Here is a 25803-nt window from a genome sequence, read left to right as displayed (position 1 = left end):
TCGTACGGCCATTGCCAGTCTCTCAGAAAATCAGCTTTTATATAATGAACGGAAATCAGACGGTGGTATCTGCTTTTCCTCTTCCAGGCGTCTCTAATGCGGTACCAAGTCGCGCAGCCAGCCGACCTGTGACTTTTGTGCCAGCCAAAGCCAGATGTTTTTCCTCGGTCATTTGTTACCTCCTCTAGCCAAGGATCACAAATTGATGCCATCTTCTGCTTGACGTATCGAGCATTCCCTGCCTACCCCAAGCATCGAGAGGCTACACTTCACCTAGCGCAAGGCGAAGGAAACCACCGGTCCTAAGATTCTGACAGTGGATTCTCCATGTTTGCAAGGCCATCCTATGTTGAGCCAGTTTGGTAGTATTAATCCTCCAATATTCAATCCTCAAAAGCCAAAAGTGGCTCGGCATCGACAAAAACTCCAACAAACTCCCTACCCTGTTGTATAAGCAAGCCACCGTGTAGATCCGATCCCTTACTCGTGTCCCATTGATTTTGTAGACCGGTTGAAATTTTCGTTTTCCGTTTGGCTTTTGCCCATGCATGCTGTGAAAATCGTGGCTGAACTATGTATTTGTTGCGTGTGTCGTAGAGTGTCGTCAGGGTGTAAATGTTGAGAGTTGTGAAAAGAATGCCACTGAAAAGCGTGACAATTTGCAAGGCTGTCGCTATGCTTTTTCTAGGTGCCGGTGTTTTGAAGACTTCCTTCGTTCCGCCATGAAGCATAGCTAGCAATCAACGCCCGCCAACGGTTTCAACGCTGACCGATGGCTCTCGCTGTTCCTTGGCCAAGCCGGAACCGGAGGGTGCACCTTTGTTGGACAGAGCGTTGGCGTAGCTCCATCCACCACCACCGATCCCAAAACCGGCCGAGCCACGCTTCCGGAGCCGCGCCGACGACTGATCTTCCTCTTCCTCCATGTTGAACACGAAGGCAGGATCCTCCTCGTCGATGGGCGTCGTGTATCGTCCCGTCACGGAGGAGCTGATGGAGCCGCTCGAGACATGACGTTCCATCGCGCGGTCCCGTTCCTTGCCAATGGGCCCAGCACCGTTGTTGCTCGGGGCTCGGCCCGTTGCCGCCAAAGGATGCAAGTGGGGGCTGCTGCTTCCGTCGTCACCCAGCCGTGTGCGCTGGAGCTGCTGTGTGAGTGCCGACATGGTCTCGCTGCCGGCACGGGAGCCGATTGGTCGGGCCATGGCACCGCCGTGACCCATCTCGTTCGAGAGCACCGAGTTTCGGAGAGGGCTTCCAACATGTCCAAAAACCGACGGTCCATGCTTGTGGCCAAGCTCTTCTTCCTTCTGGCGCTGGAATAGCGGGCCCCACCTGCTCGGGCTCGCGCCGCCGATGGGGCTGCCGAACTTGGTGCCATTCTCGCTGCCCGGCTCACCGTCAACAGTGCGCAAAGAGCCGCGACGGGCCTTCTCAGTCGGCGTCAAGAGATCCTGCAAGTTGGACGGCACACAATCCTCTTCCAAGAACCCAAAATTAGCCTCCCAATCGTGATCGACGGCGGATGTCTTGGGCATGCTCGAGCTGAGCATCTTTGGCTTTGCGTATCGGCTCGAATGCATGGCCCGCTTGCCAAAGTATTCCTCGGGCTGACCGGGAGGGCTGCTGGAAGCGGTGACGTTTGCCGCAGCAAGATACTCACTGCCACCAAATGCCGAGGTGTGAAGCATCTTGAGAGTTTCGGAAGTTCGGGAATCTTTGGCGTTACTCAGAGAGGGCGAGGGAGACTCGATGCCGAATTTGGAAGGGACGGAGGAAGGCCACGGCGCAGCGGGGAATCGGGCGGCATTAGACATGCCCTGCGAGTCGAAGGATGCGGGGAGCGGCGCGTCGAGTACTGACAGTCCGTTGGCATTGACAGGAGACAAGCCGAGGCCGAATCTAGAAGCATCGTCATCGCGGGGCGAGCCGTAATTGGAACCGGGGTGGGAATAGGTGGTATCGATCGTAGGCAGGCCGCTTTCGAGGCTAGGTTGGCGACCCAGTGATTGTTGTCTCTCGTCACCGCCGTAAGGGTATGCCGATGTATAGGGAGGGACGCCTTCGCGGTATAAGCCAGAGGTGAGAGCACTGGTTGGGTGGTAGTTGGAGGCTGCTGTGGGATTAATTCGTCCGCCGAGGGCTATCGGAGAATTTCCAATCGTGACACCATTCTTGCCATAGTTGATTCGCCGGCCGTCGGGGAGAACGTGAATGTTTGCGCATTTGGGACCGAACTTGCAGTTGCCCTGTCATCAAATCAACCACATTAGCACTCTTGTCCGTGTCGCTCCACGCTCAGTAAGCAAAGCAGCGGAGATGATGTTATAGTAGGCAGGGGTTGCTAGGATGCGAGGGGCACGGGCTCGAGGGTGGGATGGGTTGGGTGGTCTGTGTAGCCGAGGGGTAACAGTAGAGCAGAGCAGCCCGACAGGATGGAGGGGCGGAACACATGAGGATGAGGGAGTTGTCGCGAAGCTGCCCGGCTGAGGGAGAGAAATGACGCACCTTTGCAAAGTACTTGCAGATGTTCTCGGCGGCCGAGCCTAGGTCGTGACTGAAGGGGCAGGCATTGCCGGCTTGACAGGCTCCTTGCCGGAAGAATTTGCAGGGAACGTGGGAAGTATCTGTAGCGCAAGAGAAGAGATAAGTCAGCCGAGGATAAAGTACTTGATGCAGGACAGAACAGAGACAGAGGGGCAATCGCCGGTTTCCCTAGGACGGGTGCGGTGCGACGTGTTGCAGGCGACACCACCGGCGGGAGGGAAGACGAGGCGATCATGCCGACGAGCTTCAGCGGCGTGCCATCGTAGCAGAGCCGACGTGAGACACCGACGGGCATTGGCGATATCGGAAGCGAAGCGGAGAGAGACAGAGAGACAGAAGGGAATAGCTGCAGAGGAATACGACGATGGAGAGAAGGAGGAGTAGAGGCAGAGAGGCAAGGTGACGTACTCGGTGGACTGCGCGGGCCATCGAATCTAGCAGCGGAAGCGGTAGATGCGTTGGAGGCCATTGGGCTCAAGATAGGACTGGGATGGCCATTCTGTTGTTGGATGTTGAGACTGTTACTTCGCATATGGCGATATTCGGAGCCGTTGGTCGAAGGCATTTTGGCTGGAGGAGGGGAGGTGGAGGAAGTGTGGAGGGGGAGATTCAAGGACGAGGAGGAAGAAGAGGGAAAAAAGAGGAGCGAAGTGGAAGAGGCGGGAAGGACGCAGGCGCAGATAGTGGAGGGGGAAGAGCGCGGGAGCTGCGGGCGCTGCGCCTTCAGTGGGCAGAGAGCGCTATGGACTCGCCGAAGAGCCCCAGTTGCAGGGCAGCGAGCGGGCTGCTTTCGCCGGCCGGAGACGGTCGGTGGTGGGGGGGGGGGGGCGGTCCTCACTCCTCACTTTCACTCTCACTGAGTGGAAGTTACTGAGGTCACTGAGGTCGAGTGCTCTCACTGAGATGAGGTCAACAGGTGACCAGTGGTGACCAGTGATGGCTAGCACTGCGATTGAAACCGGTCCAAGCAGCACGGGGTAGGTATGCTGTATCGAGTACGCGTAGCTGATGGCCTGGCGATAGTGTAGGCCAGATATGAGAGAGAATTTAGTGAGGTGAGAGGTGAGAGGCGAGACGACAACACGAGCTCTCCAGGTCTCCTTGGTTCGAGGTCTTGGTCCCTGAGGATCACGCAGCAGTCCAGGCCCAGTCCACACGGTCGGTACCTGAGGTGGGCAGAAAGACAGCAATGTCAGCGGCCTTGGAGAAGCGAGTGGTGTGCGATGTGAGAACGGGCAAGAAGCTAATAGTAATAGTGGGTGTGTGATGGATGTGTGTGTGTATGTGTGTGTGTGTGAGGCGGAATGTGTGAAATGTGAGATGCAAGGTATGAGGTGTGAGGTGCGACAAGGATGCCGTGCGGGCGGCAAAAGCGGTGCGCCTCGGTCAGATGCGGTTTGCAAAGGTGAAGGACGATGACAGCGTGTGAGTGAGTGATGTTGTTGATGAGTATGTGTGATGAATGTTGCAATCTGCTCCACTCTGATCGGGAATAACTCAGGTCAACAGGGACAGCGGCAATGGGAATGATTACCTAGCACGCAGAGCGTTGCTTAGGTGAGGTGATTGAGTGAGTGAGTGAGCAGCAAGAACACTTGAAGGGGGGGGGGATATCCCGGTGTCTGGTGCTGAAGCCGAGCTGCGTCCGTCGTCGTCTCGAGTCAGGATTCCGTCGTTGGTATCTTCAACGGAGAACCTTGGTGGATAGGCTGCTGCCGACCTTGCCTTGGGGATCCGTAAGATGTCAAGGTCCAGTAGTGAGTATCGTCTGCAAGGTGAGAGACGGGCGACGATGCTACCGGGCCGGAGGTGCTAGGTAAGGACTATTGTAAGAGTCGGACGCTGGAGCACGCGATGGAGGGGAAATTCCAAGTGGGACAGGAGGCGGCGGGGCGCGGCGGTGGTCTCGGTAGCGTTATGTAGCGCAGCGCAAAGGAAGGGACCGTCTTTCTTTTCTCTGCTCAAGTGTGCAACGATGGCGCCAGTGATGGTCTTGAGATAGGTAGTCGATCCAAAGGGTGATCTGACGCGCTCTTGTACGGCGGAGTATCCAGCACAGATAGGCGGCTGGATGAGAAGGGGTTAAGAGGGGGCGACCAGACAGATATAACTGAGGGATCCGGGGGTAAGGTAAGGTGAGGTAAGGTAAGGTAAGGTAAGGTAAGGTAAGGTAGGGTGAGGTATCAAGATAAGATGGAGGGGGTTTGCAGTGTCAGACTTGCTGGATATCGTTGCGGGTGACGCGAGTGAAGTGGAACAAGCAAAGAGGAAATAGTAATAGTGAACACAGTGAACGGTCCGTGACCAGAGAGTCAAAGTTGATTCAGGTCCAGCGAGGGTCGAGGTTCGAGGTTCTATGCTCAGAGTCGCAACTGGGGTCGGTGATGGCGGAAGCTGATACCAAGATACCGCCAGATGACCCAATCGGCGAATCAGATGTTCGGCCCTCTCTGGAGCCTTGACCTGGGAGGTTGGAGATTAGATCAACTGGACCAGACAGCCTCAACGTGCCAGGATCTTGCTGGAGGACGGAGAGGCGAGTATCTCGCGGCTGGCAGAACGTAATCAAGATTATGTACGTACCTCGAAGGAGCAAGTGCTAAGCTGCAAGACCTAGTAGGTAAACTCCAGAAGCAGTGACGATGTGCTGATGGGTGTTTCTCTCCATGTGCTGCCGAGTAGTTCTGTAGCGAACAGGAGGGAAGTGAATTGCCCCAGCGGGCGTTGAAGCGGGGGTTCAGGTTGTCAAGGAGGCGATGGCAATCCCAGCTATGTTGCGGCAAAGGTCCAGTATCCAGATAAAGCACTGCCGACGCTCAGGGGTCATCTTTCAGGCCTGGCGGACCGTGGCGCTTCACTCGGAGCGGTGGAGGGTTCGGTAAGCAATCGACGGTGTTGATGCTCTGATGAGCTGGTTGGAGGCTGGAGCTTTGGTTTCCTCTTACTCCCAAAAGGGCTTTGAGATGGGGTGAGGTGCGGGCAGCCAACTTTGAAGCCGCTAAGCTAGGCAGCTTCAAGAGACGGCGTTGCTCCTATTAATAATGAGATTCAGATGGTGCGAAAGGTGAGAGGAATGGGACCGTGGGACTGAAGGATGGATACCTTCTAACGGCAGACTCGGAATCACCCACCCTCATATACCCCATCTCACAACATACCTGCCTCTCTCTCTCTCTTGCTTTGAGCTGAGTAAAAGTACAAGCAAACAGCAAAATAATACCTACATGGACATGCCGGCAGCATGAAGCTCAGTTCTCAAGCAGCACCCTCTTTTCATGCTCGCCTCATACTAAGTAATGTAGGTCTCGCTCCACAACAGTACGCCCACGATACCTCACTTCTATTGAAGCGAGGTAGTCTAGCCCTTCATCCCAAGCAAGTTATACACTCCTCTCAGTATCCCAACCACACGCAACAGTATCCATATGCCGTATCTGCCGTAGGCATCTACATCAAGGGTATCTGATGAACACGCCTTCGCCCCCTCTTCGCTTCACCCATGCTGCCATCCATTTTGCCGCACTCCTCCTCACCTCTTCCAACCCCATGTTCATATCCATATCCACGCCAAGCCACGCCCGAACGCCGTGTTAGTCGAACCTCACTCCTCGCACCCCAAGACATTCACCTTGTTTCTCGTACGAGCAAACATTTGATCCCTTCCTTCTTCGACTCTTCAAGGCCTGCAGAGATACACACGAGTACGCACCCACCACACCTAATGTTCAAATGTCTCTACTTCATTTCTTGTCATTGTCAACCCCCCTTTCACCACCATCCGTTCAGAAAGCAGGTGGCGTGCCTCCATCACGCGGCGACCCCATGATACACTCATCCTCTACTCTGTACCCCTCAGCCACCCATCTTGTCCAGGTCAAGACATTTGGGCTCACCGTCACGGAGGGGTCCAACAAGGGGGCCACCTCTCAATGATACATACACTTGTAAGAATGAATGGGGAAAGGATACGGTGTGAAGTGCAGTCAGCCGTGCGGGAGGAGTGTGGTTGGAAATACCGGTTCCCTTCTCGACACATGCCGCACCTCCCATCACCGCTGTGCGTCGGGAGGAGGCGAGCCAGGGTGCCAAAAGCGGGTGTCAGTGTTGGATGGATCATGAGCCGTGGGATCGCCAACCACTTATGCCCACCCACACCAGGATTGCTGCCGCTTTGCTACATACCGGTCGTCTGTGAAGCCTAAAGTACTAGCGAAATCTTGTAGACACACGCAGCTTCTGAGGTTTCTCTGGAGATTTTCAAAGGCGATCGGGAAGAGCTTATACCGCCTGCCTCGTCTCATCTCACTCAGTCTTCGTATGAGATTTCCATGAGTCCCACCTTCATTCTCATCAAGTTCTACATCAATCATCCATCGCACGTTTGTCAACGATGGTGAGGCCATCTGCTGCACTAAGCACTCGTGTCACAGTAGCAACCAGCATGCTGGGATCCTTTTCAGGCGCCTGGCGCCCTGTGCGACATCTTGACGATTGGACCCTCAGCAAACATTTGTCTGCTTGCCTCGTGTTTTCATAACTGCGTTGACTCAACTCACTCGTATCGATGAGCGTCTCAGTCGATGATGTGCATCTTGGATTCGCATCTCAGATGTTCGACGCATTAGGGTCATACTTGAGTTCCGAGACCTCAAATGGCGGGAATATTCGATATCAGAGTCCGTCAATAACATCATCGGCACCAATCATGGTCCATGCCGACGAACCCCTAAAGCCGCCCGTGTCTCTCAATAACTTGCTTTTTCTCATCTCTCTGATCTTGCATCGCAGGGTTCATTCAATGCCCATGGCAAAGCCGAAGGGGTCTGCCCAGTGTCTCGCCTATCTCGAGCCCATCTAGCATCACGGGTCTTTGTCTTTGACCTGCTGCGTTACTACCTCACCCTTCAACTGCAGAGCGACGTCTCGTCCCAAGGACACAGAGAGTTACATCAAAGCCCGTCACTCGACAATCTTGACTCGTCAGTCAGACGTGAGAAAAGCAATCGAGAAGGGCCATGGCAGTTCAATTGCGACCTGCTCCCTACAAGCTTAACCTGCCATGTCGGGCAAGGCGCGGGGCCGCGCGCGAGTCGTCGCCGCTCCAGGGTTGAAGCTGTGCGACATCAAACGCAACCCGATGCGATGAATCCCACCCCACGCAGACACACACCCGCATGCTGCTCGTGCTACGCAGTATTAGAGTCTGTTTACGCATGCAGCCGCTCGACGGGGAATACCTCAGTGCCCAGTGACGGGAGAGACACACAGACGAGACAGAAGGGAAGAGACAAGACTAGGCTAGACGAGAAAGATAGGGTTGATCGCTGCAGCAAAGCTCAACGAGTAAGAAGTAGCAAGTAATGAACATGTACGAATAGGTCAAGTAGCAAAGTAGTTGGTAATTGCTAGTTACCCCAGGGCCATACGAGACCGGCGCATTGCTCAGTCCGATCGTTGTCTTGGCTCCCTCCCGCCCTGTTCGTGCGTACGTACTGATCTGGTTATTCTTCTTACATTTCAACGTCCCCCACGCCGACCATGGACCGTTCAGTGTGTTTTTTACTCTTTACCAACCCGGTGGTTTTTAAAGACTTCACCTCGCGATGTCACAGTGCCTTCTCAGCATCGCAAAGTCCTAGTGACCTTGCCCAGCCCGATTCCCGGCCGACGGCGTCTTCAGCTTCCGACGGACGCATGTCTCTCCTGTAATATCAGAGGGCGTGTTATCAAGCAGCCCGGCGAGTCTGTCAAACCCGCAGACATAGATATCCCTTCTTCGCTGCCTATTTGCATGACGGCTATTCTTGAGAAGTTGACACTCCTGTCCGCCAACCTCTGCCATCTGGCTGGCTCGCCTCGCAGGGGTTCAGCTGCCGAGACAACGACACCTCCAGCAAGTGGCTAGGTGCGGTTTTTGTCATCTTTGCCCCGGCCGGCAGTGCCCCAGTGCCTCTCTTCTCTAAAGGATTTTGTTGCTCATTGTACAGTTTTCCCTGACCTGTTTCTCTTCCGTGGCGGTCCCTCCGAACCCGTTCTGCCCCAGTCAAACCTGCATCTGCCTCCTCTTTGAGACCCCGTTGCAGCTTCGGCCAGTAGCCACCCGTCTCACCGGCTCCTTTTGGGACAAGGTCAGCATGATGCAGCTACCCGACGACAGTCGCCTTCTTTCGGTGAACCGCATCGGCCAGGGCTGGCTCAACCCGATGACGCCAGCCATATCTGTGCCTTGGGAGTAGATGGCAGCGCAGCGCCCCAGCAGCAGCAGCAGCAGCAGCAAGCCACATCCTGTCCCCTCCATCGTCGGCTTCCCTTGAACCCGCGTTGATTGCGAGCCAAGACGAAATCGTAGCTGTCGTGCTTTCTCGCACAAACTCTACCCCGTGGGCGCACAGTCACATCGTACAAAGATGTCCGGGAAAGGTCCGATGCTGCAGGGAGGCTGCTACGCCAACGTCGTTCAACTTCCTGTCAAACCACCGTACTCCGTAAACAGTATGGGTTTCCAGTCATCTCCCCCCCCCCCCCTTCGTCGTCGCAATCGCTTCATGGATAAGGGTAGCTTGAACCTTGACCTTGAAGCTCGCAAGGCTCGTCCACCTCTCCGCGCGGCCCGCCGTCCGCCATCGTCCATGCTGATCCCTGCATCGACCAGGTTTGCCCGCTTGTCCTTTTCCTTTCTTTGCCCCCCAAGATACCCTAGGGACTTTACTCGACACCTGCGGATACGGATACATCCTCCAAGCTTTGCAGCTCGCTGCTCGAGTGAAACATCCCAGTAGAGCCCGCATCTTCTAATGGAAGCTCCATGTCGTCTGAACCAGGCATGCTCTTTAAAGACTGGCGGAGCCAAACGCGAAAGGCCGGCGCATCGCGCGTCTACGCCTAAAAATGAAATGGGAAAGCTACATGTCTCCATTCCTTTAGTAACTAACACCTTGGCTCTGCCATCATTCTTGACATGTTCTTGACACTCCTCGCACTCCGAACAAGCTCGGTATTCCAAATTAGACGTGATGCCTCTACAGACACATCAAATCATGAATCATGGACCGCCCCAAACGACTCTCCTGGTGACTTGAACGGTTACGCACCCTCTCCCTCTCACTTTTTTCTCACTCTCTCCCCGACTGGCGAATCACTCTCATCAGCTCACCGCCTCGGACCTCTGTTTCACGCACACAGTCGTCCATATCCAAGTAAACCAAGTTCTCGCTCGGCACCACTAGCTGCCTCGTCATTGCTCCATCAACATTCCCGGGTCAAGCCACACTCTTCCCGGTCTGGACCAGTGAATCCCTTTTCGCCCTAGTCCACCACTGCTTCTAGACCTTGCAGGCACTCAAAGACTCATAATCCTCGGACCCCAGCGCAGCAAGGATGTAAGGGTTCTCATTCCCTACGCCGATCTCTCCTCAGCCTCCCCGCCGTTTGCTCTTGACGACTTCACGGCCAACCCCCACCCTCCATCACGACCCCCCTCCTTCAAGACCTAGGTCGATTTCTCAACTTGTCCGCCCGTTCCGTTCACCCCATCACATCAATAGGTACCATGTTCACTAGCTACACCCACTCACATTTCTCACCATGCATTCCCCAATCGACCAAATCAAACGGTGGTCAGTTCCCGGCTCCAAATGTGGCGTCACGTCGAGTGGCTGAACTCTCATGAACTTTCCAGCTGGTCCACTGCCATGTTCAAGTGTTGTCCGACTGGCCAACTTTTTATCGCTAGCATCGGACGGCTATGTATGCGACCGGTGTTACTCGCAGCAGTTCGCAGCTCGAATCCCAGTCGCTTGCCAGGAGCACAACCTGTAGTCCGGAGAAACCTACAAAATGTCCGCCTTTTTCTTAGTGAGAAGCACGCTGAACAAACATGACAGGAAATGGCAGATATCCTTGGCATAAAGCGCTCACGTTCACTCATCTGTCCGATTTGGCACGAAAAGGCGGTCATCGTGGCGGCCGCATGAGAAAGAAGTCAGACAAATCACTGCTAGTCTCCGCTCACCCTTCCCGATCCTTCACACCATCATGTACGTCCTCCAACACCCCACTCCCAATCCTCTCTCGATGAAGTTGAATATCACCCCAATCTTTCTCGTATTGTGCTTGCTGCTCTTGATGGACCCAGAGGAATGCCGCATGACTTACCCCTTGGCTAATCCAACCTCGCCCCCCGAGAGCCTGCATCTCTTTTCTTGCTTTCAAGCCACTACCCCATATTATTACCATGCTGGCCGAGAAGCCACGGCCAGCCACGGAGCTAGTCTACTAGTAGCCCTATGACGGCGTCATGTCAGACCTACGGAGTTGATCTCTTCCTCCTCTTTGACCGTTGAACTGACAGAGATGTACAATGTTCATCGAAGACATGCGAATCTGCAAGTGCCATATTGCGGATATAGAAGAAGCCACATCGTACCATTTGGGTCCCTTGTCACTACCCAACTGCCATTCCGACTTCCGACTCCTTCGTCTGAGCGAATAAGAATGCCCTGCTATTGTCTTATGCTTAACAGTCATCCCGAACCAACCTCAGCCAAGTCTCTGCTGTAGCACTGACCCTGTTATCGAACATGGCGTCCTCTGAGCAGGGAACAAGTTCTGGTTAGGGTAGGACGGTCTCATTGGCAGCCACCATCTGCACACCCTCTTTCATAAGATCGTCTTGCTCTAGATATCTTTGGCACATCATCTCGAACCCCATGATCCCCACCCACCCCTCCTTCCCGGCGCGTTCCAGTCCGCCTGTGGCAAGCAGGTTGGTTTACCTATCGTCTTTCTTCGTGTGGCGCCCGGTAGTCTCGGATCTTGCCATCACGACGCGTAAATTCTAGAGACTCGGTTTTACGTGAGCTCTCGCCCCAGGTTTCAGACATACCCGCTGCGTTACAGGCCACAGAGTGACATTCTTCCATCGTACTACGGATCTTTCTCTTAAACTCTGGCTCCGAAAGATCGATAATGAGGGTCTGACAATCCAAGGTGGATCTGAGGGGTCTGCTGACCAAGGTGTAGATGCGTGGTGTCCCTTGCCATCGTGACGTCCGCTATTCCATTCGACGCGGCTGGCTCTTATGCTTTTCGTGGGGGTAAGGACAGGAACTTCAAGGTCATGCATGCCTTCCGGAGCGTAAGTCCCGTCATCTTTCCATCACCAACACAATATTATGAAGCTACACAAATTATCAAGAGCTTGATTCACTATTTTACGTTTGATCCTCTTGCGTTAGAGGATAGCGTACGGTGGTTCAGCTCTCATATTAGGTAGCTCCATGGTTTGTTGTTAGTCAAAACCAAACCTGTTATGTACAAAATCGCTTTGAATTTGCCCAATGGGACGCTAGCAGCCTAACTATCAGATCAAGCCACAATCCCGAGCTCTGGGATCCGTACGGACTGGGCGGCGGCTACGCGGTCACGGAAGGAACGCCCGTTTGTTTAGTAGCCTGGGGTTGTGACTTGCCATGTGACTCCAAGCCTGCGGCCAAGCGGTGTGGGTGGATGTCTCAGAGTCCTTGGTCTCCAGTGCGAGGACTATTGACGCGTCTGCTCGGGGCTGGGGAGCCGCTGCCGCTTCGTATCGTAGATAAGCCGGCATGTTCATTCTTCGACCGACTATTCTTCAATAGGCTGCCTTCACATCTCGTTTCGACCTCCATGGCCGTTTGCCAAAGGTTGTCCGAGGAAACTGCAGGGGCGACTAATCCCGATACACGCAATGTATGCAGGCTTGACAACTCACTTGACGCAATGGAAGAATGCAATGAGAGCCAGAAGGTCGGGGAGACTAGGCAACCCTCCGAGTAGAGTCAACATTAGAATGCGGCCTTGTGATTTGCCACGACATTTGTTTGTACTTTGATCAGCTGGACGCGCAACTATCACTGGGGAGGTTGTACAGTCTCAGGTGGGTGTCGTTGGATGTGGGCTTCGCCCACCCTCTGATGGCTTCGGAATATGCGACTCCTCGGACGCACAAGGCTGACAGTGGTTTCCGTGTTTTTGATGCTGCTGTGTAGGCCCTGCGGTGATCCGGATCATCGCGATGATGTTACGACGATAATGTACATGACAAGCCAGTCCATTTGGAATCATTCAAGGCGCTTTGAATGCAAAGATGCTTTTCTAGCCTCATCTCTTCGCACCCAAAAATCATGCAGAGTCTCAAAATGTTTGACGCGACGTAGCTTTTGCCGAATCCTTCAACTTGGAGAAGTCGATCGGCCGACGCTTGACTCCGGCGAGTCGTCTGTCTTGTCCGACGGGCAAATTCTCGGACATAATTCATACTCTAGGCCGTAGTGTACCCCTCTTTGTTACCAGTTCTTGTCAACTGGTGATGGCCCGGTAAGGACAAGACGAAGCAATAACGTTCCCTCCAGACGGCAACGGCTGGGGAAAACCCCCATTTCGTATAAAGATCTCGTATCGGACAGAGAAGGTGAGCATGCGAAGGAACCCAGGACATCTGCCAAACAGTACTTGTACCGACGATGCTAATCCTCATTTGAGCATCAGCATTATCTCGTACGATGGCTCGACACAATGTTGAGCTCCATGTAGATAGTTGAGCGGTCATGTGCCATGAGAAAAATAGAACACCTTGAATAAACGTCTTGTTCACTTTGACTCTAAGCTTCGAAATTAGCGCCGGAGCCGAAGATCGTCTTGTCGACTTTGAAAATAACTTCATAGACTCTGAGAGTGTAATGACCGTATCATATCGAAAATCACCGTTGATGAGGCAGTCTACCAGCATATTGAATAGATTCGCTTGAGCAACGCTTTCTGATGTACAAAATGGGCATATTTCTCCCTAGATGCAGCCCTCTATTCAAAATTACCCACGGTACTGCTGCCATAATGATTGGAATTGCAGCAAGAAACGTGTTTTCCCGTCACAGCCCTAGAGTAGAATACAATGGAGGGCCAGCGAGGGGTAAGATTGCTCCAACACTCCGCAAAACAGTAGAAGCAGCGGGTGCGGAGGCGACATGTGTGCTGATCGTGTCAACAAGGTAGGACGCAAGGGGGGTCTAGAAGACTTGTCAGTATACCCAGATTCTGATAATCGAGACTCGCATGACTAGCGAGTTTAGGGTAACCTTTACCTATGAAGACATATATGATACCGACGCCAACGATACTTATGCCGATTGTTGGAACCATCAAAACGACAGCTTTCTCCACCAAATACCCATATAAAAGCACCCCGAGTCGAACCATGGATACGGAGTATGCCATGAGGGGTAGACAAATTCAGGTCTCCTGACTCCATATTTGTGAAGCAACGTTGCGGCAAAACGGCCACCCCTGATTGAGACGGGTATTATTCAAATACATTCCCTATCTCTATCCTCATACACGTGAGACGAGAAGAGGTGGCTGAAAGCCGACTAGCCTATGAAGGCCACCAGTAATGCTATGGAGAAGAGGTAACTGAATAGCATATTAGAAAGGTACAAAGAACTCTTAGGTGTAGATGGGCAGAAAACATACCAGGTATCCATGTAGAACGCGACATAAGAAGAATGTGCGAGGACCACTCAATGTAGAACAAAAAGCCGTGATGCCTCTTCGTAACCCTGGAGGAAATCTCCGCTGTCGAACCCCCATCGTCTACAGCCGAGATTTATATTACTTGTAATCTCATGTGGCTGTTCTGATCTTTCTACGGCGTTTCTCGAGCAGTTTCTTCACAGAGGTCTCTGTGTGGACCAAGATGATGGCTATACCAAATGATCCTACGGCCTCCGATAGAAAGTGGGCAGGCACCGGCACATCAGCTGATAAAGCGAAAGACAAGCAAGACGCCAAGGCTGTGCGAGACAGCACAGGCTTGGTTGCTGTCATGGAGTCGATTTGAGATGGGACATGCTGGATATCTTCCGTACCCTAAACATAGACATAATGCGTGAAGTCAGAACTCCCCTTAAGGCGCTGAACTGCCTAAGAATGCTCGGTACGGCGTGAGCGTGAGCGGGTGAGGCAACTGCCCTACGTAGAGAAACACGTCAGTAATTGCACGATGAGACAATCAAGTCGCCTCGAGCCTAAACTAAGCTGTTCACGCATTTAGCATGGAAAAATACCCACAAGTAGGATCTGCACCAATCTTGACCTCATTGCCCAATGCATCGAATTTTCGGAATGTTGCGGCTTCTTCCAGTCGACGATGTATGATGAATCTTTCTCCGAGATCGTTGAACAATCACTGGCCGAAGGGGCAAAGTAAGGCGATCGAGCCGACTCATTGTCGTCAGGAATGCTGCTGAAGGCGGTGCCCATGTAGAGGTTGAGCTCGTCAACTGGGCCCCAGGGACGACCGTCCGCGCTGAGCCGAAACCAAGAAAAGCCCGATGTCCGTGAGTGTCGTGAAGATTCACTGCTGACCCTGGATCGTCTCTCCGCTGATGCCACTGGCTCTGGATACCGTGGCTCGTGTTGCCCCGTTCCCGCATGGTCTCCTTGGGTGGAAGCCATTGGGCCTAGGTTCCACACCCTGGTCTCATGAGAAGCTCCGGTAGATAGCTAAGCGAGTGTTTTCGGAAGGGAATGAATGGAAGAGATGACTACTGCCATCAAGACAGTCCAGCAGCCTGGGGTAGTGACCGGATGATATGCAGCGGGGAAGCAGCGCAGTGGGATCTGACCCTAGTATTCCCCCCGGGTTCGGACATCATTGTTTTGCCATCTGAGCACTGCCTGCTTGCCGCAGTCATACTACCGCTGTGTCGAGAGTAAACGACTGCCATAGTTGGTGATGTTGCGGTGCCTGACGTGGCCCCGCTAAATGGGCTGTCGATTGCTTCAGATAGATTCATCGGAGACTTATCACATGACGGATGCCGGTAAGTACCTCGTAGTACTCGTGCGTATTGTAGGACCGGCATGGCCGAGGAGCTCAATAGGTGAGCGAGTTAAAGGGCTGTAAAAGTCAGGCGTGAAACACGCGGGTAACCCCGGCCGATCTGGGTGTTGCGTAAATCATCTGCCGCGCGAGCCGACCTGCTGAGCGTTCAATAAATCATCAACTATGATTTTCTCACTGGGCTTGCCTTTCAGGTGTGCTGCTATTCACGGGGAGTTGGGCTCTAGGCCCCCTGTTTCATGTTGCTCGAGAATGAATCGCATGACGCCTTGTCCGAACCGTGTGACGGAAGTTTAAACTTGGACCCCCAGTTGTCAAATCCAGGCCCACGTCAAAGTTCTTTTTTAGAAGACAAGCTCGTCTTCTCGTCTTGTGTGACGATCGATTATGTATACCTGGGCAGATCCCATCGTACAATTCGCAGAATATCCCGTTCCGCCTGCTATCAAACTTTTTTAGCCATGCTAGTGACGAGATGGGACTTGACTTCTGCCTTTGCGATTGAACGCCTTGGAACAAATTACTGGAATCATTCGCAATCTCAATATAAAATCTCGCATTGATAATAATACAGGAACCATTCCGTCCTCTTGATGTCACCGTGGCTGCGCGATAACTTCAACAACCTAAGTTAGAACCAGGTTCTCTTGTGATTAAGAGGAAGGCGTCGATCCCATAAGAAGACTTGACACAAGATTATGTGGCTAATAGCGAATTAGGTACATAAAGGCATTTTTAACTGCACTGCTGTCTTCAGATCATGTGAAATTTATTGTGGTTCTCAGGATCTAAACATTGAACTACAAGCCGGCTGAGAGCACCATTGGTGCCGGCCGATGAACACTGGTCACCAACGACGCAAACAATGATAAAAAATCTAATCCATGTAGCGAGCTTGAGGATGACTAGCACCGATACAAGGTAGCGCCTGGGGAAAGAGGTCAGCAATCCCTAGTTACCTTGGCTGGCGAGATGACTGACCCGAAGCTGCATCGCGCTTGTATCGTCGAGCGCATACCCGTTTTGGGACCAAGCATTGCGAGAAGGGCCGGGGCCAACGTTGACAGCAACATGAAGAAGAGGACAATCAGAGACGAGTCGCGGAGATTGGAACCAAAGAGCGAAGGACCCAGCATACCGAACGTGATCCTTGAGTGCTGTTAACAGACAACATTCGCACCCTTGATAGTTAGTCTAATACACGGAAGAATACTGGCATTCATAGAGCACCAAACAGTAAATGCATTGAAGTATCGAGTTGATTTGCGCTCCCCCAGCGGAATCGGCTCAATGCCTTGTTCTTCAACTCAGCCCAGACGCAGAAGGTTGTGAAGTAAGCCATCGCGCTTATTGTGTCCATATTGTGGTTTGGTAATGACTAATTGATAGCTCTTCCCTTCAAGTTATGCGTGTAGTTGCTGATTCGCGGATGACGGCGGTGGCGCTTTAACATCCATCATGTTACTGACTTGCCGTGGTCTCTGATCTTGTACAAAGCCCTCGTGATGATGAAATCGAGTGAAATGAGAGTGGTTGCACAAAATCGCAAAAAGATGATGAGACTCTCAGAGAGCGGTACGTGGATGTGACAAGCTAGTTCAAGTCGCAGATCCGCTGCTGCTCGATCTTATCCTACCTGAGACCCGACTGTGTGGTACAAGGAGGGTGGCAATTGGGTATGCGTGGACGCACAAAGGATGACGGACGATCTAGTTTAGCTGATGCTGATGAACCACCGCAATGTCTCTGCGTTAGCACATTAGACAGCGTGACAAGTCAGGGAAGGTAGACGAAACTTGGAAATACCAGATCGAACACTATGAGATGTTTGCAGTAAAAATGGAACCACTTGTTGCGAGGATGCAAAACCACCATGGGAGCATGGCCGGCTGTCAAATACTATTTTGTATGGCTCTTGTCTATTACATTTAGGGCAGTCCACTAACGGGTGTGGTTCACACCACTCTCAAGTACCGATACTTTGCGATCAGTGACAACTTAAACTCAGTCAAGCCAACGTGGTTGTCATCGGCAGGTTTTTGCCCGTGGGCAACAAAATGGATGTAGCTGAACTTGGTCCTTGACTTCAAGGACCCCTCTAGCGCTTCGGGCTGTCATCCGAGTGGCTGGAGGCTTTGATGACTGTTCTTTGATTTGCGGAAGAAGTCTATTGTCGTCGAAGTCAATTGGCTCCTCTCGCTCCGCCCGTCTCAGAGAATGTCGTTGACGATCGAGAAAAAAAAAGACTGCGGCCAAAAAAAAGAAAATGAAGAGAGAGAGAGAGAGAGAGAGAGAGAGAGAGAGAGAGAGAGAGAGAGAGAGAGAGAGAGAGAGAGGGACGGTGTTCAGCCTCCCTCTGTTTTTCTTAGAATTAAAATCACCACTAAGGTTCTAAATACACAGATTTGGTTGGATTGGCATGTCGCTTGCTTGAGCTCCTGGTTGGGAATCGCTAGGGTCTCTGCGCGGAGTTAGGCTTCGAACAACCAAGGTCCAATGGAGTTTTCTCTTCTTCTTCTTCTTCTTCTTTTTTTTTTTTTTTTTTTTTTTTTTTTTTTTTTTGGGGGGGGGGGGGGTTTTTTTTTTTTTCTTTTTTTTTTTTTTTTTTTTTTTTTTTTTTTTTTTTTTTTCTTTTTTTTTTTTTTTTTTTTTTTTTTTTTTTTTTTTGGGGGGGGGGGGGGTTTCCCTTCTTGTTCCTTCCCTTTTTGCATGCAGCTGCTTCGCATTCTTACCAAGTATTACTAAAAACGCGCTGCCTCACCGAAATTTAACTAGGTCGCAGGACCAACGTCTGAAGCCTGCCTCCCCTCGATCAGTTCTCAGTGGTGTTCGCCCAAAATACCTGTACAGTAGCTTATCTCAACGAAGTTCCGCCACTACTATTGACAGCTTTTGTCAGATGGCTGCGAACTGTAGAGGGCGAGGGATCTTCCAAGGGTGTTGGTGGGGAGAGACTGCCTGCTCCCTTGAAAGAAGGCTGGAAGATCATGGCCTGCACTTCTAGGCACGTAAGGTATTTAAAGAGGAGACATCAAGGGCTGTCGTCCTGATGTTCTGAGCTTGTTGCTAGTAACAACCCCCAAGGGTTTGCAAGCCGAAGCCAAGGTGCCATAACCTGATGACTTCGAGTTATCTGCATGGCGGGGATTCAGGGCGGAACAGTTAAGCCCGGATGGAGCCCGGCGCCAAACATGGAGAAAGTATCGGCCCCGAACTCCACCTAACCGGTACGGACTACCCCTTACCCCTGATTTGAACCCCATTTCTTTTCTGAAGGCTCGCATTGCTGGTTGCACTACCTACGCCCCTCAAAACGCTTAAACCTTGAGAGCCACAACGGTCACTTTCGTCTCAAGGGACCTAGCTCAACGCGCTACGTGGCGGCTCCTGAGACACAATGTCCCCTCGGTTATATGCTTTGTCTGAAGCTGACATTGAGCTGCTGTGGCCCTACACCATGGCTTCCCGTCGCGAACTCTCCAGTCAAAGCTCCCTTGGAGTATCCTGAACAACTATACGAATAGTCGACAAACCCCCGTTCGACATGACAAGATGGCCAATCGACGACAACGGCGTGTCATAATCATCGCCGTAATCCTTTTCGGTCTCTTTGCTTTCCACAGTCTTCGTTACAGCAGGGAAACGCCTCCCGTCGTCCGCGAACATGTCAACATCCGCCTCGTTAAGAGTAGCTTCGACTGGGCCAACCATCGTCACAAGTACCCCGTATCCCCATCACGAATGCACCATCTACCTACACAGCGGCCAAAGACTCTCCCGCGAGTCCAATTCAATTTTGGCGCCAAGCGAATGCGCAAGAACGATGCGAAATCTGAATCGCGACGAACGGCGGTCCGAGAAGTCTTTGTCAAGAGCTGGAATAGTTACAAGGAGTACGCGTGGGGCTTTGACGAGCTGACGCCGGTTACGGCCAAGGGGAAAGACACCTTCGGCGGTTATGCAGCAACTCTGGTTGACGCGCTCGATTCCCTGTGGATAATGGACTTGCGCGATGATTTTGACCTTGCCTTGTCTGTCATTGGGGCCATGGATTGGGATGATACAAAGGAGACGGCTGTCAATGTCTTTGAGACTACTATCCGTCATCTCGGAGGATTATTGAGCGCGTACGACCTTAGCGGGGAACCCGTATTGTTGCTCAAGGCCATTGAGCTCGGCGACATGCTGTATGCGGCCTTTGACACACCGAATAGGATGCCTCCTTTCTGGTTGGATTTCCAGCTTGCTAAGGAGGGAAAGCTCGTGGCTGGTACATCGGATCCTTCAGCATCGCCATGTTCGCTATCGCTTGAGTTCACAAGACTCTCGCAAGTGACCGGGGACCACAAGTACTTTGACGCAATCGAGAGAGTCAAGCTGTTTCTCGAGAGCACGCAGCGGGAGACTCAACTTCCAGGTATGTGGCCGGCGCTCATCAACTTCCGGGATGAGAGTGTTTTGCAACACAACGAGTTCACGTTGGGAGCGCTCGCCGACTCTCTGTATGAGTATCTGCCCAAGATGCATGCTCTGCTCGGAGGGACGGACCCAGCCTACGAGAAGATGTATCGACATGCGATGCACGTCGTTGAGCAGTACCTCCTATTCCGTCCAATGCTCCCCGACAACGAGGATATCCTATTCTCTGGGACAGCGTTTGCCGAAGGCGATGTGCGGCGCAACCCCGAGAGCCAGCATTTGTCGTGCTTCGTTGGCGGGATGTTTGGGCTGGGCGGCAAGCTTTTCGGTATCAAAGAGCACATGGGTCTCGCCGAAAGGCTGGCCCGCGGCTGTGGGTGGGCGTACAACTCATTCCCAACAGGTCTGATGCCGGAGATCTTTGGCATGGTTCCTTGCGAGACACTGGATGGCTGTAATTGGGACGAGGGGCGGTGGAAGCGCGAAGGTGCATCAGGGTTGAAAAAGGGGTTCTCACACGCGCGGGACCCCCGTTATATTCTGCGTCCAGAGGCGATTGAAAGTATCTTCCTGATGTATAGGATGACCGGAAACCCGGAGTACCAGGAAATAGCGTGGACAATGTTTCAGTCTATTGTGAATGCGACAGAAACTGAGATTGCCAACTCGGCTATTGAGGACGTCACTGTCAGAGGAGAGACGAAGAAGCTTGATTCAATGGAAGTAAGTCACAACATCTGCGAGGAGCCAAAGGCAAGTATAGGACGCAGACTAACGATACTACAGAGCTTCTGGATGGCGGAAACGCTGAAGTATTTCTATCTCATCTTCTCGCCTCCTAGCCTAGTTAATCTTGACGAGTATGTCTTGAACACAGAGGCGCATCCGCTTAAACGACAGTTGCTATGAGCAGAAAAATACAACACCTTCATTTCAGAGCAGGCCATTTTCACTACGCTGCCTCAATATGAGGCACTTTTGCATCGATTGGAGCTGTCTGTTTGGTCCGATATGTACGGATAAGCGCAGAAGTATGCATAGGTACCTCGTGATGCTGGACCTGCCAGCCACCTCCCTTGCAGTCTCGAGTTTGCTATGATGACGTATCATATCTCATCATGCGCAAGTTCCCTTCCAAATGGTATCATGTGAGGAGCTATGCCTCATTTCCCACTGACCGTCTCCTTCAAGGTTGCCCCTCTAGTGCTTCCATCTCAACAGGGTGACTGAGGCCTTGGCGAATTCGTACGGGCCCTTGCCATCCCATTTGCTCTCAGTGATGCCGACAGGGTTCTTGTCGCCGGTGTTAACGACCTTGACATTCTCGCCAGTGACGGTGTAAACCTGAACATCGACACCCTCTTTCACACCCTCGAGATCGACGGAGAATCCCTTGGTCTCATGGACGTTGACGACAGCCAAGTTGACAAAGCCGTTGTCGTCGATGGTGGCACTGACGTCGAGGTAAGGAGTCTCGATGGCGCCACGGATCCAGACGGGCTCGGTGGCGCCCTCGTACTCGGGAGCGCGCACGTGGGTGGCGATGGTAGATCCTCTCATGTACTTGCTGAACAACAACAGAGGCCACCAAGTAGTTTGCTTGGTGATACCTTCCTTCGTGGTCATCAAGGGAGAGATGACGTTAACAGATTGAGCAATATTGGCCATGCCAACGTACTTTGCCTGACGAACAAATACGTTGAGCCAAACACCGACGGCCAGAGCGTCAGAAAGTGTGTATCTGCGGCTTATCGTTAGTATTGCTGACATGAATCACAAAGGTCGGAATAAAGGAGGTGTCGACTTACGCCTCCTCAGCACCCTCTTCACCAGGTGCTCTGACGGGATCCCAGACATTCCACTCGTCGAAGCAAATCTTTTGTCTCTTGCATGTGGGCGGCACCTTATTCTCAATGCGGGCCAGATCAATAAGGCTGCCAGTGATTTCAATGGCGCGCTCGGCGGCTCTGGGTGCTGTGTCGGAGAGAGGAGGCAATGTCAGTCGTCTATCTTATGGCTGGCATCTAGCAATGTGACAAGTAGACAGGCGGAGATAACTTACCTGTGGCATTCTTCAGATGGTCTTCCGATGCAGTGTAAAGGTGGATGCTGTGCATGTCGATCAACGACGCAGTGGTGCTACCACCAAGACCATGCAAACTCCATGTGATGCACTCCTTAATCACATATGTGTCCCAGCTGCTGAACCCAGTTTCGCCGCAGAGGATCAGTTCCAAAGAGGGATCGAGAAGCTTGAGCGCCTTCGCCCACTGGTAAGCCTGCTTGGCGTAGTCCTCCTTGGTCATTTGCATGACCTGCCAGGGGCCCCAACACTCATTGCCCAAGGCCCAGTATTTGACCTGTTGTTGAAAGGTGAGCGAGATGACCCTGTGCACGCACTTGTGCAGTCTTTGAATGGGTCGGACTTACGTTGTAAGGCTTCTCACGTCCGTTCTTACGGCGGAGGTTGGCATAGTAGGTGTCCTTATCAGAGTTACAGTACTCAACCCAAGCAAGAGCTGAACGTGTCAATATTAGCCAACCGTACCCATCGACCAGGACCGAGTCCGGACCGAGTCCGGACCGAGTCCAGGTCGGTGCTACTGGAAGATCAACTTACCCTCATCAAGCGTGCCAGTGCCAAAGTTGAGGGCCAGGTAAGGCTCAGCGCCAACAACCTCACACCACTTCATGAACTCGTCTGTTCCGAATTCATTGCTCTCGACGCCGATCCAAGCCAGCTCAGGCCTAAATGGTGGCTGCATGTTAGCCACTCGCTGCACTCCAAACGCGGGCCGCTTACGCAGGGGTCTAGACCCCCGAAGGATTCGGTGTCGAGGGGTCTCAATTTGCATGCTGGCGGCCGGAATTTCGGGTTGGGAGTTCCCTCATACCTCTTGGGACGGTTTTCCTTGGGACCGACGCCGTCAATCCAGTGGTAGGTAGCAACAAAATTACCACCTGGGTACCTCACAACGGGGCAGTTGAGTTCCTTGAACGCCTCAATAACGTCCTTTCGGAAACCGTTCTCATCAGAAAGAGGGTTGCCGGGGTCGTAGATGCCACCGTAGATACATCTTCCCATGTGCCTACGAGATGCGTGTTAGTGGGTTTGCATGTTCAGACGCGAGGAGCCCGGGATGAGAAGCAGGCGGCGTAGGCGGCGCAGCACAAGCTTACTCTGTGAAGCCACCATAGACATTGTCATCGATTTTGGAGACGACATGGGAGGGGTTCAGCGTGATGCTGGGGCGAGCATCCTCTGCGATCTTGGTGAAGGTCGCCATGGCTGGAACTGGTTTTGCGGTGTGGTAAGGTGTGGTGAAAGCACGCTCTTCCTGTCCGAGGGTGAGTGCGGTAGTGGTGGTCCGATCAACCGGTAGCTGGTAATTTTATGCAAAAAGAACAGCTAGTCGATGAGTGGTGGAAAATGGACAGGACGTGTGTACCATGACCGCAAATGCACGGGATTGAGGCCGGAATTTGAACTCGTCAGGGGCGGGGGCAAGCGGTGAAACAACGGAGACGGGCTGCAGAGTGGCAGAAAGGCAAGGGAGGAGGATATTGGGCCGGCAGAGGAGGGATCGCATAGCAGGATCTGACTACTCGGTTTTGGGCATCAGTTTCCGTCACAATCGCCTTCACAGAGATGGGATACCCGGGCCAAGACATGGGACTGGGGCTATGTGAGAAGGGGTGGGTGCCCCCGATTCGCCTTGGTTACCGACACCAACGGCACACTCGATATTGACCAGTTACTAGACATATTGGAGCGGAGAGAAAGTGCGGCTCTCAAATCTCGACTCCAACAGCGACAAGTGAAAGGCAGGTGGTGCAACAGGCGCGCGAATCATAGAGGATACCATGCGGAGAAAGTCGACGATAATGCGGGTGCCGGGGCATCGGAGTGGGGTAGTCGGCTCCGACTGGTACAGGATTGGGCATGCGGCATGACTGTGTGGGATGGTCTGCTGAGGGATGGGGGATGAGGATGGGAGGGGATGCTAGCTTAGGATGGGATGGTGGGGTTGGAACAGGGTCTCTTGGGGATAATGGGGAAATAGTTGGAGATATTGATGGATGGGGAATCATGAGCCGGCCCTTTTGTTGCTTGGGGCTGCATGTTGCCCATGCTGGCATCATGTGTACTCCGTATTGTATGGTTGGCTCTTGGGGAAGCATACGATATCTACATGTACCACGTATGGGCACGCATCGAAGGGAAGGGCTTCCAAGCAAATGTCTCCATTGTCTCTTTTGGCATGGACTTTTGCCTAGCCATATCCAGACTATGGATCAGTACGGATAGTAGCCGAGGTGTGAAGATGGAGAGCATTTCAGGTGGGTTGCCGCGATCCTTACTTTTGCTTCGACATTGGTTGTCACAGTCAGGCCAGAACCCATTTCAGGCCTGACTAACAACTTGGCACGCAGGTAACAGCCAGGGTGATGGACAATGGGTATGGACTTGGAACATCGCGATGGAGGCGCGTACTGTAGGCTGCCAAGAATATCAGATGCGAAGATTATCGCCTAGTTGTCACCGATGTCCGTACATTTGCAAGGACAAGCGGTTGAAGAATATACGAAGGCTGAAGCGAAGCCGGAGAGCAACGAGGAGTAAATGAGTGCTGGTTGGGCCGGCTGCCGAAGAACGGAAAAGCAGGCCGAACTACCTAGGTGCGAAGCGCGAAAACGGTCGAGACGGGCCCGAGCAAGAACGAAGCACAAACAACAAAGAGAAGACCCAGAAGAAGGAGTGTCTATGAACCTGGCGGCTGGAGTGACCCGAGTGAGTTTGCGGAGAGGACCGAGACAATGCGGAACATTTTCCAGCCATTTCTTTTGCTTTTTGAGAGGCCAAGTCCCGAGGCGAAGTGGTCGAGGTACGTACCCATGAGTAAGGTGAGGAGAGGAAAAAGAAATAGTGGAACCATAAACTGTTAATATGGGGTTTCTCTTCTTCAGCATCGTTTCTCATTGGAGCGCATAGGCCAAAAGTTAAAGCTTGATTCTCCTCCAATCTTGTGCCAGTTTTGCCAGTGACGACATTGGCTGTAATAAGCGGAGTGTTGGTGTCTGATGATCCAATCAAAGTGGTCTTTTCTGGGAACGTATCGTTTTGCTTTGTTTGCATCCGAGAGTACGTACCTACCTGAGGTACCTGAGCAATATCGCAAGGTACGGGGGTACGGGGGTACTTGATGGAGAAAAGTTGCCCGGCTAACAATATTGGAGCAGACGGGCCATCGCGGAATCAGAGACAAAGACCAAGATGGAATGGATACCCATGCTAGAGAAATAGAGTAGAAACTACGGATAGAGGATTACAAAAGTCATACTAGGGCGGAGATGAAGCGCAATTGACATCTTCTTATGAAGCGCGTTGCCTAGCTTCGGTGGACAATGACACGCCAATGTGCCTAGTGTATGTTCGAGAGCGTCCAGTCACTTCCCGCCAAACGAGTTTCATGAATCGTTCTTTTCCATGTGGTTGAAGGAAGTGAAAGTTCAGAGGCCACACCTGCGCTCTCGACAAGGCTAGGTATCCAACTTTCAGACAATACTGCCCGAGTTGCCATGTGACTGATTCTTGTCAACATGGGTCTTCCTCCTTCGCCGCCAGTTCCAGCAGCTCGGATCGCCAAAATACTTCAGCCAACAACCTGATCATCATGGAATGGCGCAGCACATACGCCCTCGACGTCTCCATTCATTGCCGTGTCGCTCGTCGGTATTGATGAGCCGAACGCCCACAGTCTACCACGCAGACACAGTACATACACAACATACCCGCAAACTCCGCCTTGAGACTCCCAACCCTAGCAACTTTCCCCGCGTGCCCACGTTGCTCAAAATTATGGAGATTGGAGAAGGTCCTGACCGTGAACCTTAACGGGCGCCTCTCCAAGTCGACCTCAACTTTGTTACCTCTGCCTCACTGCCTGCCTACCAGTACC

The 25803-nt window shown here is 52.5% G+C and overlaps 7 protein-coding genes across 7 annotated transcripts; 2 read left to right on the top strand and 5 right to left on the bottom strand.

The window, feature by feature from the left end:
* Window positions 1–740: 740 nt before the first annotated feature.
* Window positions 741–3112, bottom strand: CPAR01_06767 (uncharacterized protein; the record flags this gene model as incomplete). The annotated part of the gene is made up of 3 exons (XM_060491038.1): window positions 741–2249; window positions 2509–2627; window positions 2671–3112. The coding sequence occupies 3 exons, from the start codon at window positions 3110–3112 to the stop codon at window positions 741–743; spliced, it is 2070 nt and encodes a 689-aa protein (XP_060349912.1).
* Window positions 3113–8223: 5111 nt separating this feature from the next.
* On the bottom strand, window positions 8224–8845 carry CPAR01_06766 (uncharacterized protein; the record flags this gene model as incomplete). Its single annotated transcript, XM_060491037.1, has 2 exons — window positions 8224–8448; window positions 8657–8845. The coding sequence occupies 2 exons, from the start codon at window positions 8843–8845 to the stop codon at window positions 8224–8226; spliced, it is 414 nt and encodes a 137-aa protein (XP_060349911.1).
* Window positions 8846–10181: 1336 nt separating this feature from the next.
* CPAR01_06765 (uncharacterized protein) lies at window positions 10182–10427 on the top strand (the record flags this gene model as incomplete). The annotated part of the gene is made up of 1 exon (XM_060491036.1): window positions 10182–10427. The coding sequence occupies one exon, from the start codon at window positions 10182–10184 to the stop codon at window positions 10425–10427; it is 246 nt and encodes an 81-aa protein (XP_060349910.1).
* A 3975-nt stretch (window positions 10428–14402) lies between these two features.
* Window positions 14403–15036, bottom strand: CPAR01_06764 (uncharacterized protein; the record flags this gene model as incomplete). The annotated part of the gene is made up of 2 exons (XM_060491035.1): window positions 14403–14550; window positions 14675–15036. 2 exons carry the CDS (start codon window positions 15034–15036, stop codon window positions 14403–14405), a joined length of 510 nt encoding a protein of 169 aa, XP_060349909.1.
* Window positions 15037–16177: 1141 nt separating this feature from the next.
* On the bottom strand, window positions 16178–16560 carry CPAR01_06763 (NCS1 nucleoside transporter; the record flags this gene model as incomplete). Its single annotated transcript, XM_060491034.1, has 2 exons — window positions 16178–16352; window positions 16406–16560. The coding sequence occupies 2 exons, from the start codon at window positions 16558–16560 to the stop codon at window positions 16178–16180; spliced, it is 330 nt and encodes a 109-aa protein (XP_060349908.1).
* Window positions 16561–18976: 2416 nt separating this feature from the next.
* Window positions 18977–20752, top strand: CPAR01_06762 (glycosyl hydrolase family 47; the record flags this gene model as incomplete). The annotated part of the gene is made up of 2 exons (XM_060491033.1): window positions 18977–20566; window positions 20630–20752. The coding sequence occupies 2 exons, from the start codon at window positions 18977–18979 to the stop codon at window positions 20750–20752; spliced, it is 1713 nt and encodes a 570-aa protein (XP_060349907.1).
* Window positions 20753–21043: 291 nt separating this feature from the next.
* CPAR01_06761 (alpha-L-arabinofuranosidase) lies at window positions 21044–23433 on the bottom strand (the record flags this gene model as incomplete). Its single annotated transcript, XM_060491032.1, has 8 exons — window positions 21044–21584; window positions 21652–21817; window positions 21906–22203; window positions 22274–22362; window positions 22464–22591; window positions 22738–22932; window positions 23024–23226; window positions 23293–23433. 8 exons carry the CDS (start codon window positions 23431–23433, stop codon window positions 21044–21046), a joined length of 1761 nt encoding a protein of 586 aa, XP_060349906.1.
* Window positions 23434–25803: the final 2370 nt, after the last annotated feature.

Source organism: Colletotrichum paranaense, assembly GCF_030867605.1.
Source record: "Colletotrichum paranaense strain IMI 384185 chromosome Unknown Scaffold_5.1, whole genome shotgun sequence".
NCBI lineage: Eukaryota > Fungi > Ascomycota > Sordariomycetes > Glomerellales > Glomerellaceae > Colletotrichum > Colletotrichum paranaense.
This window is presented reverse-complemented; position numbering and strand designations above follow the sequence as displayed.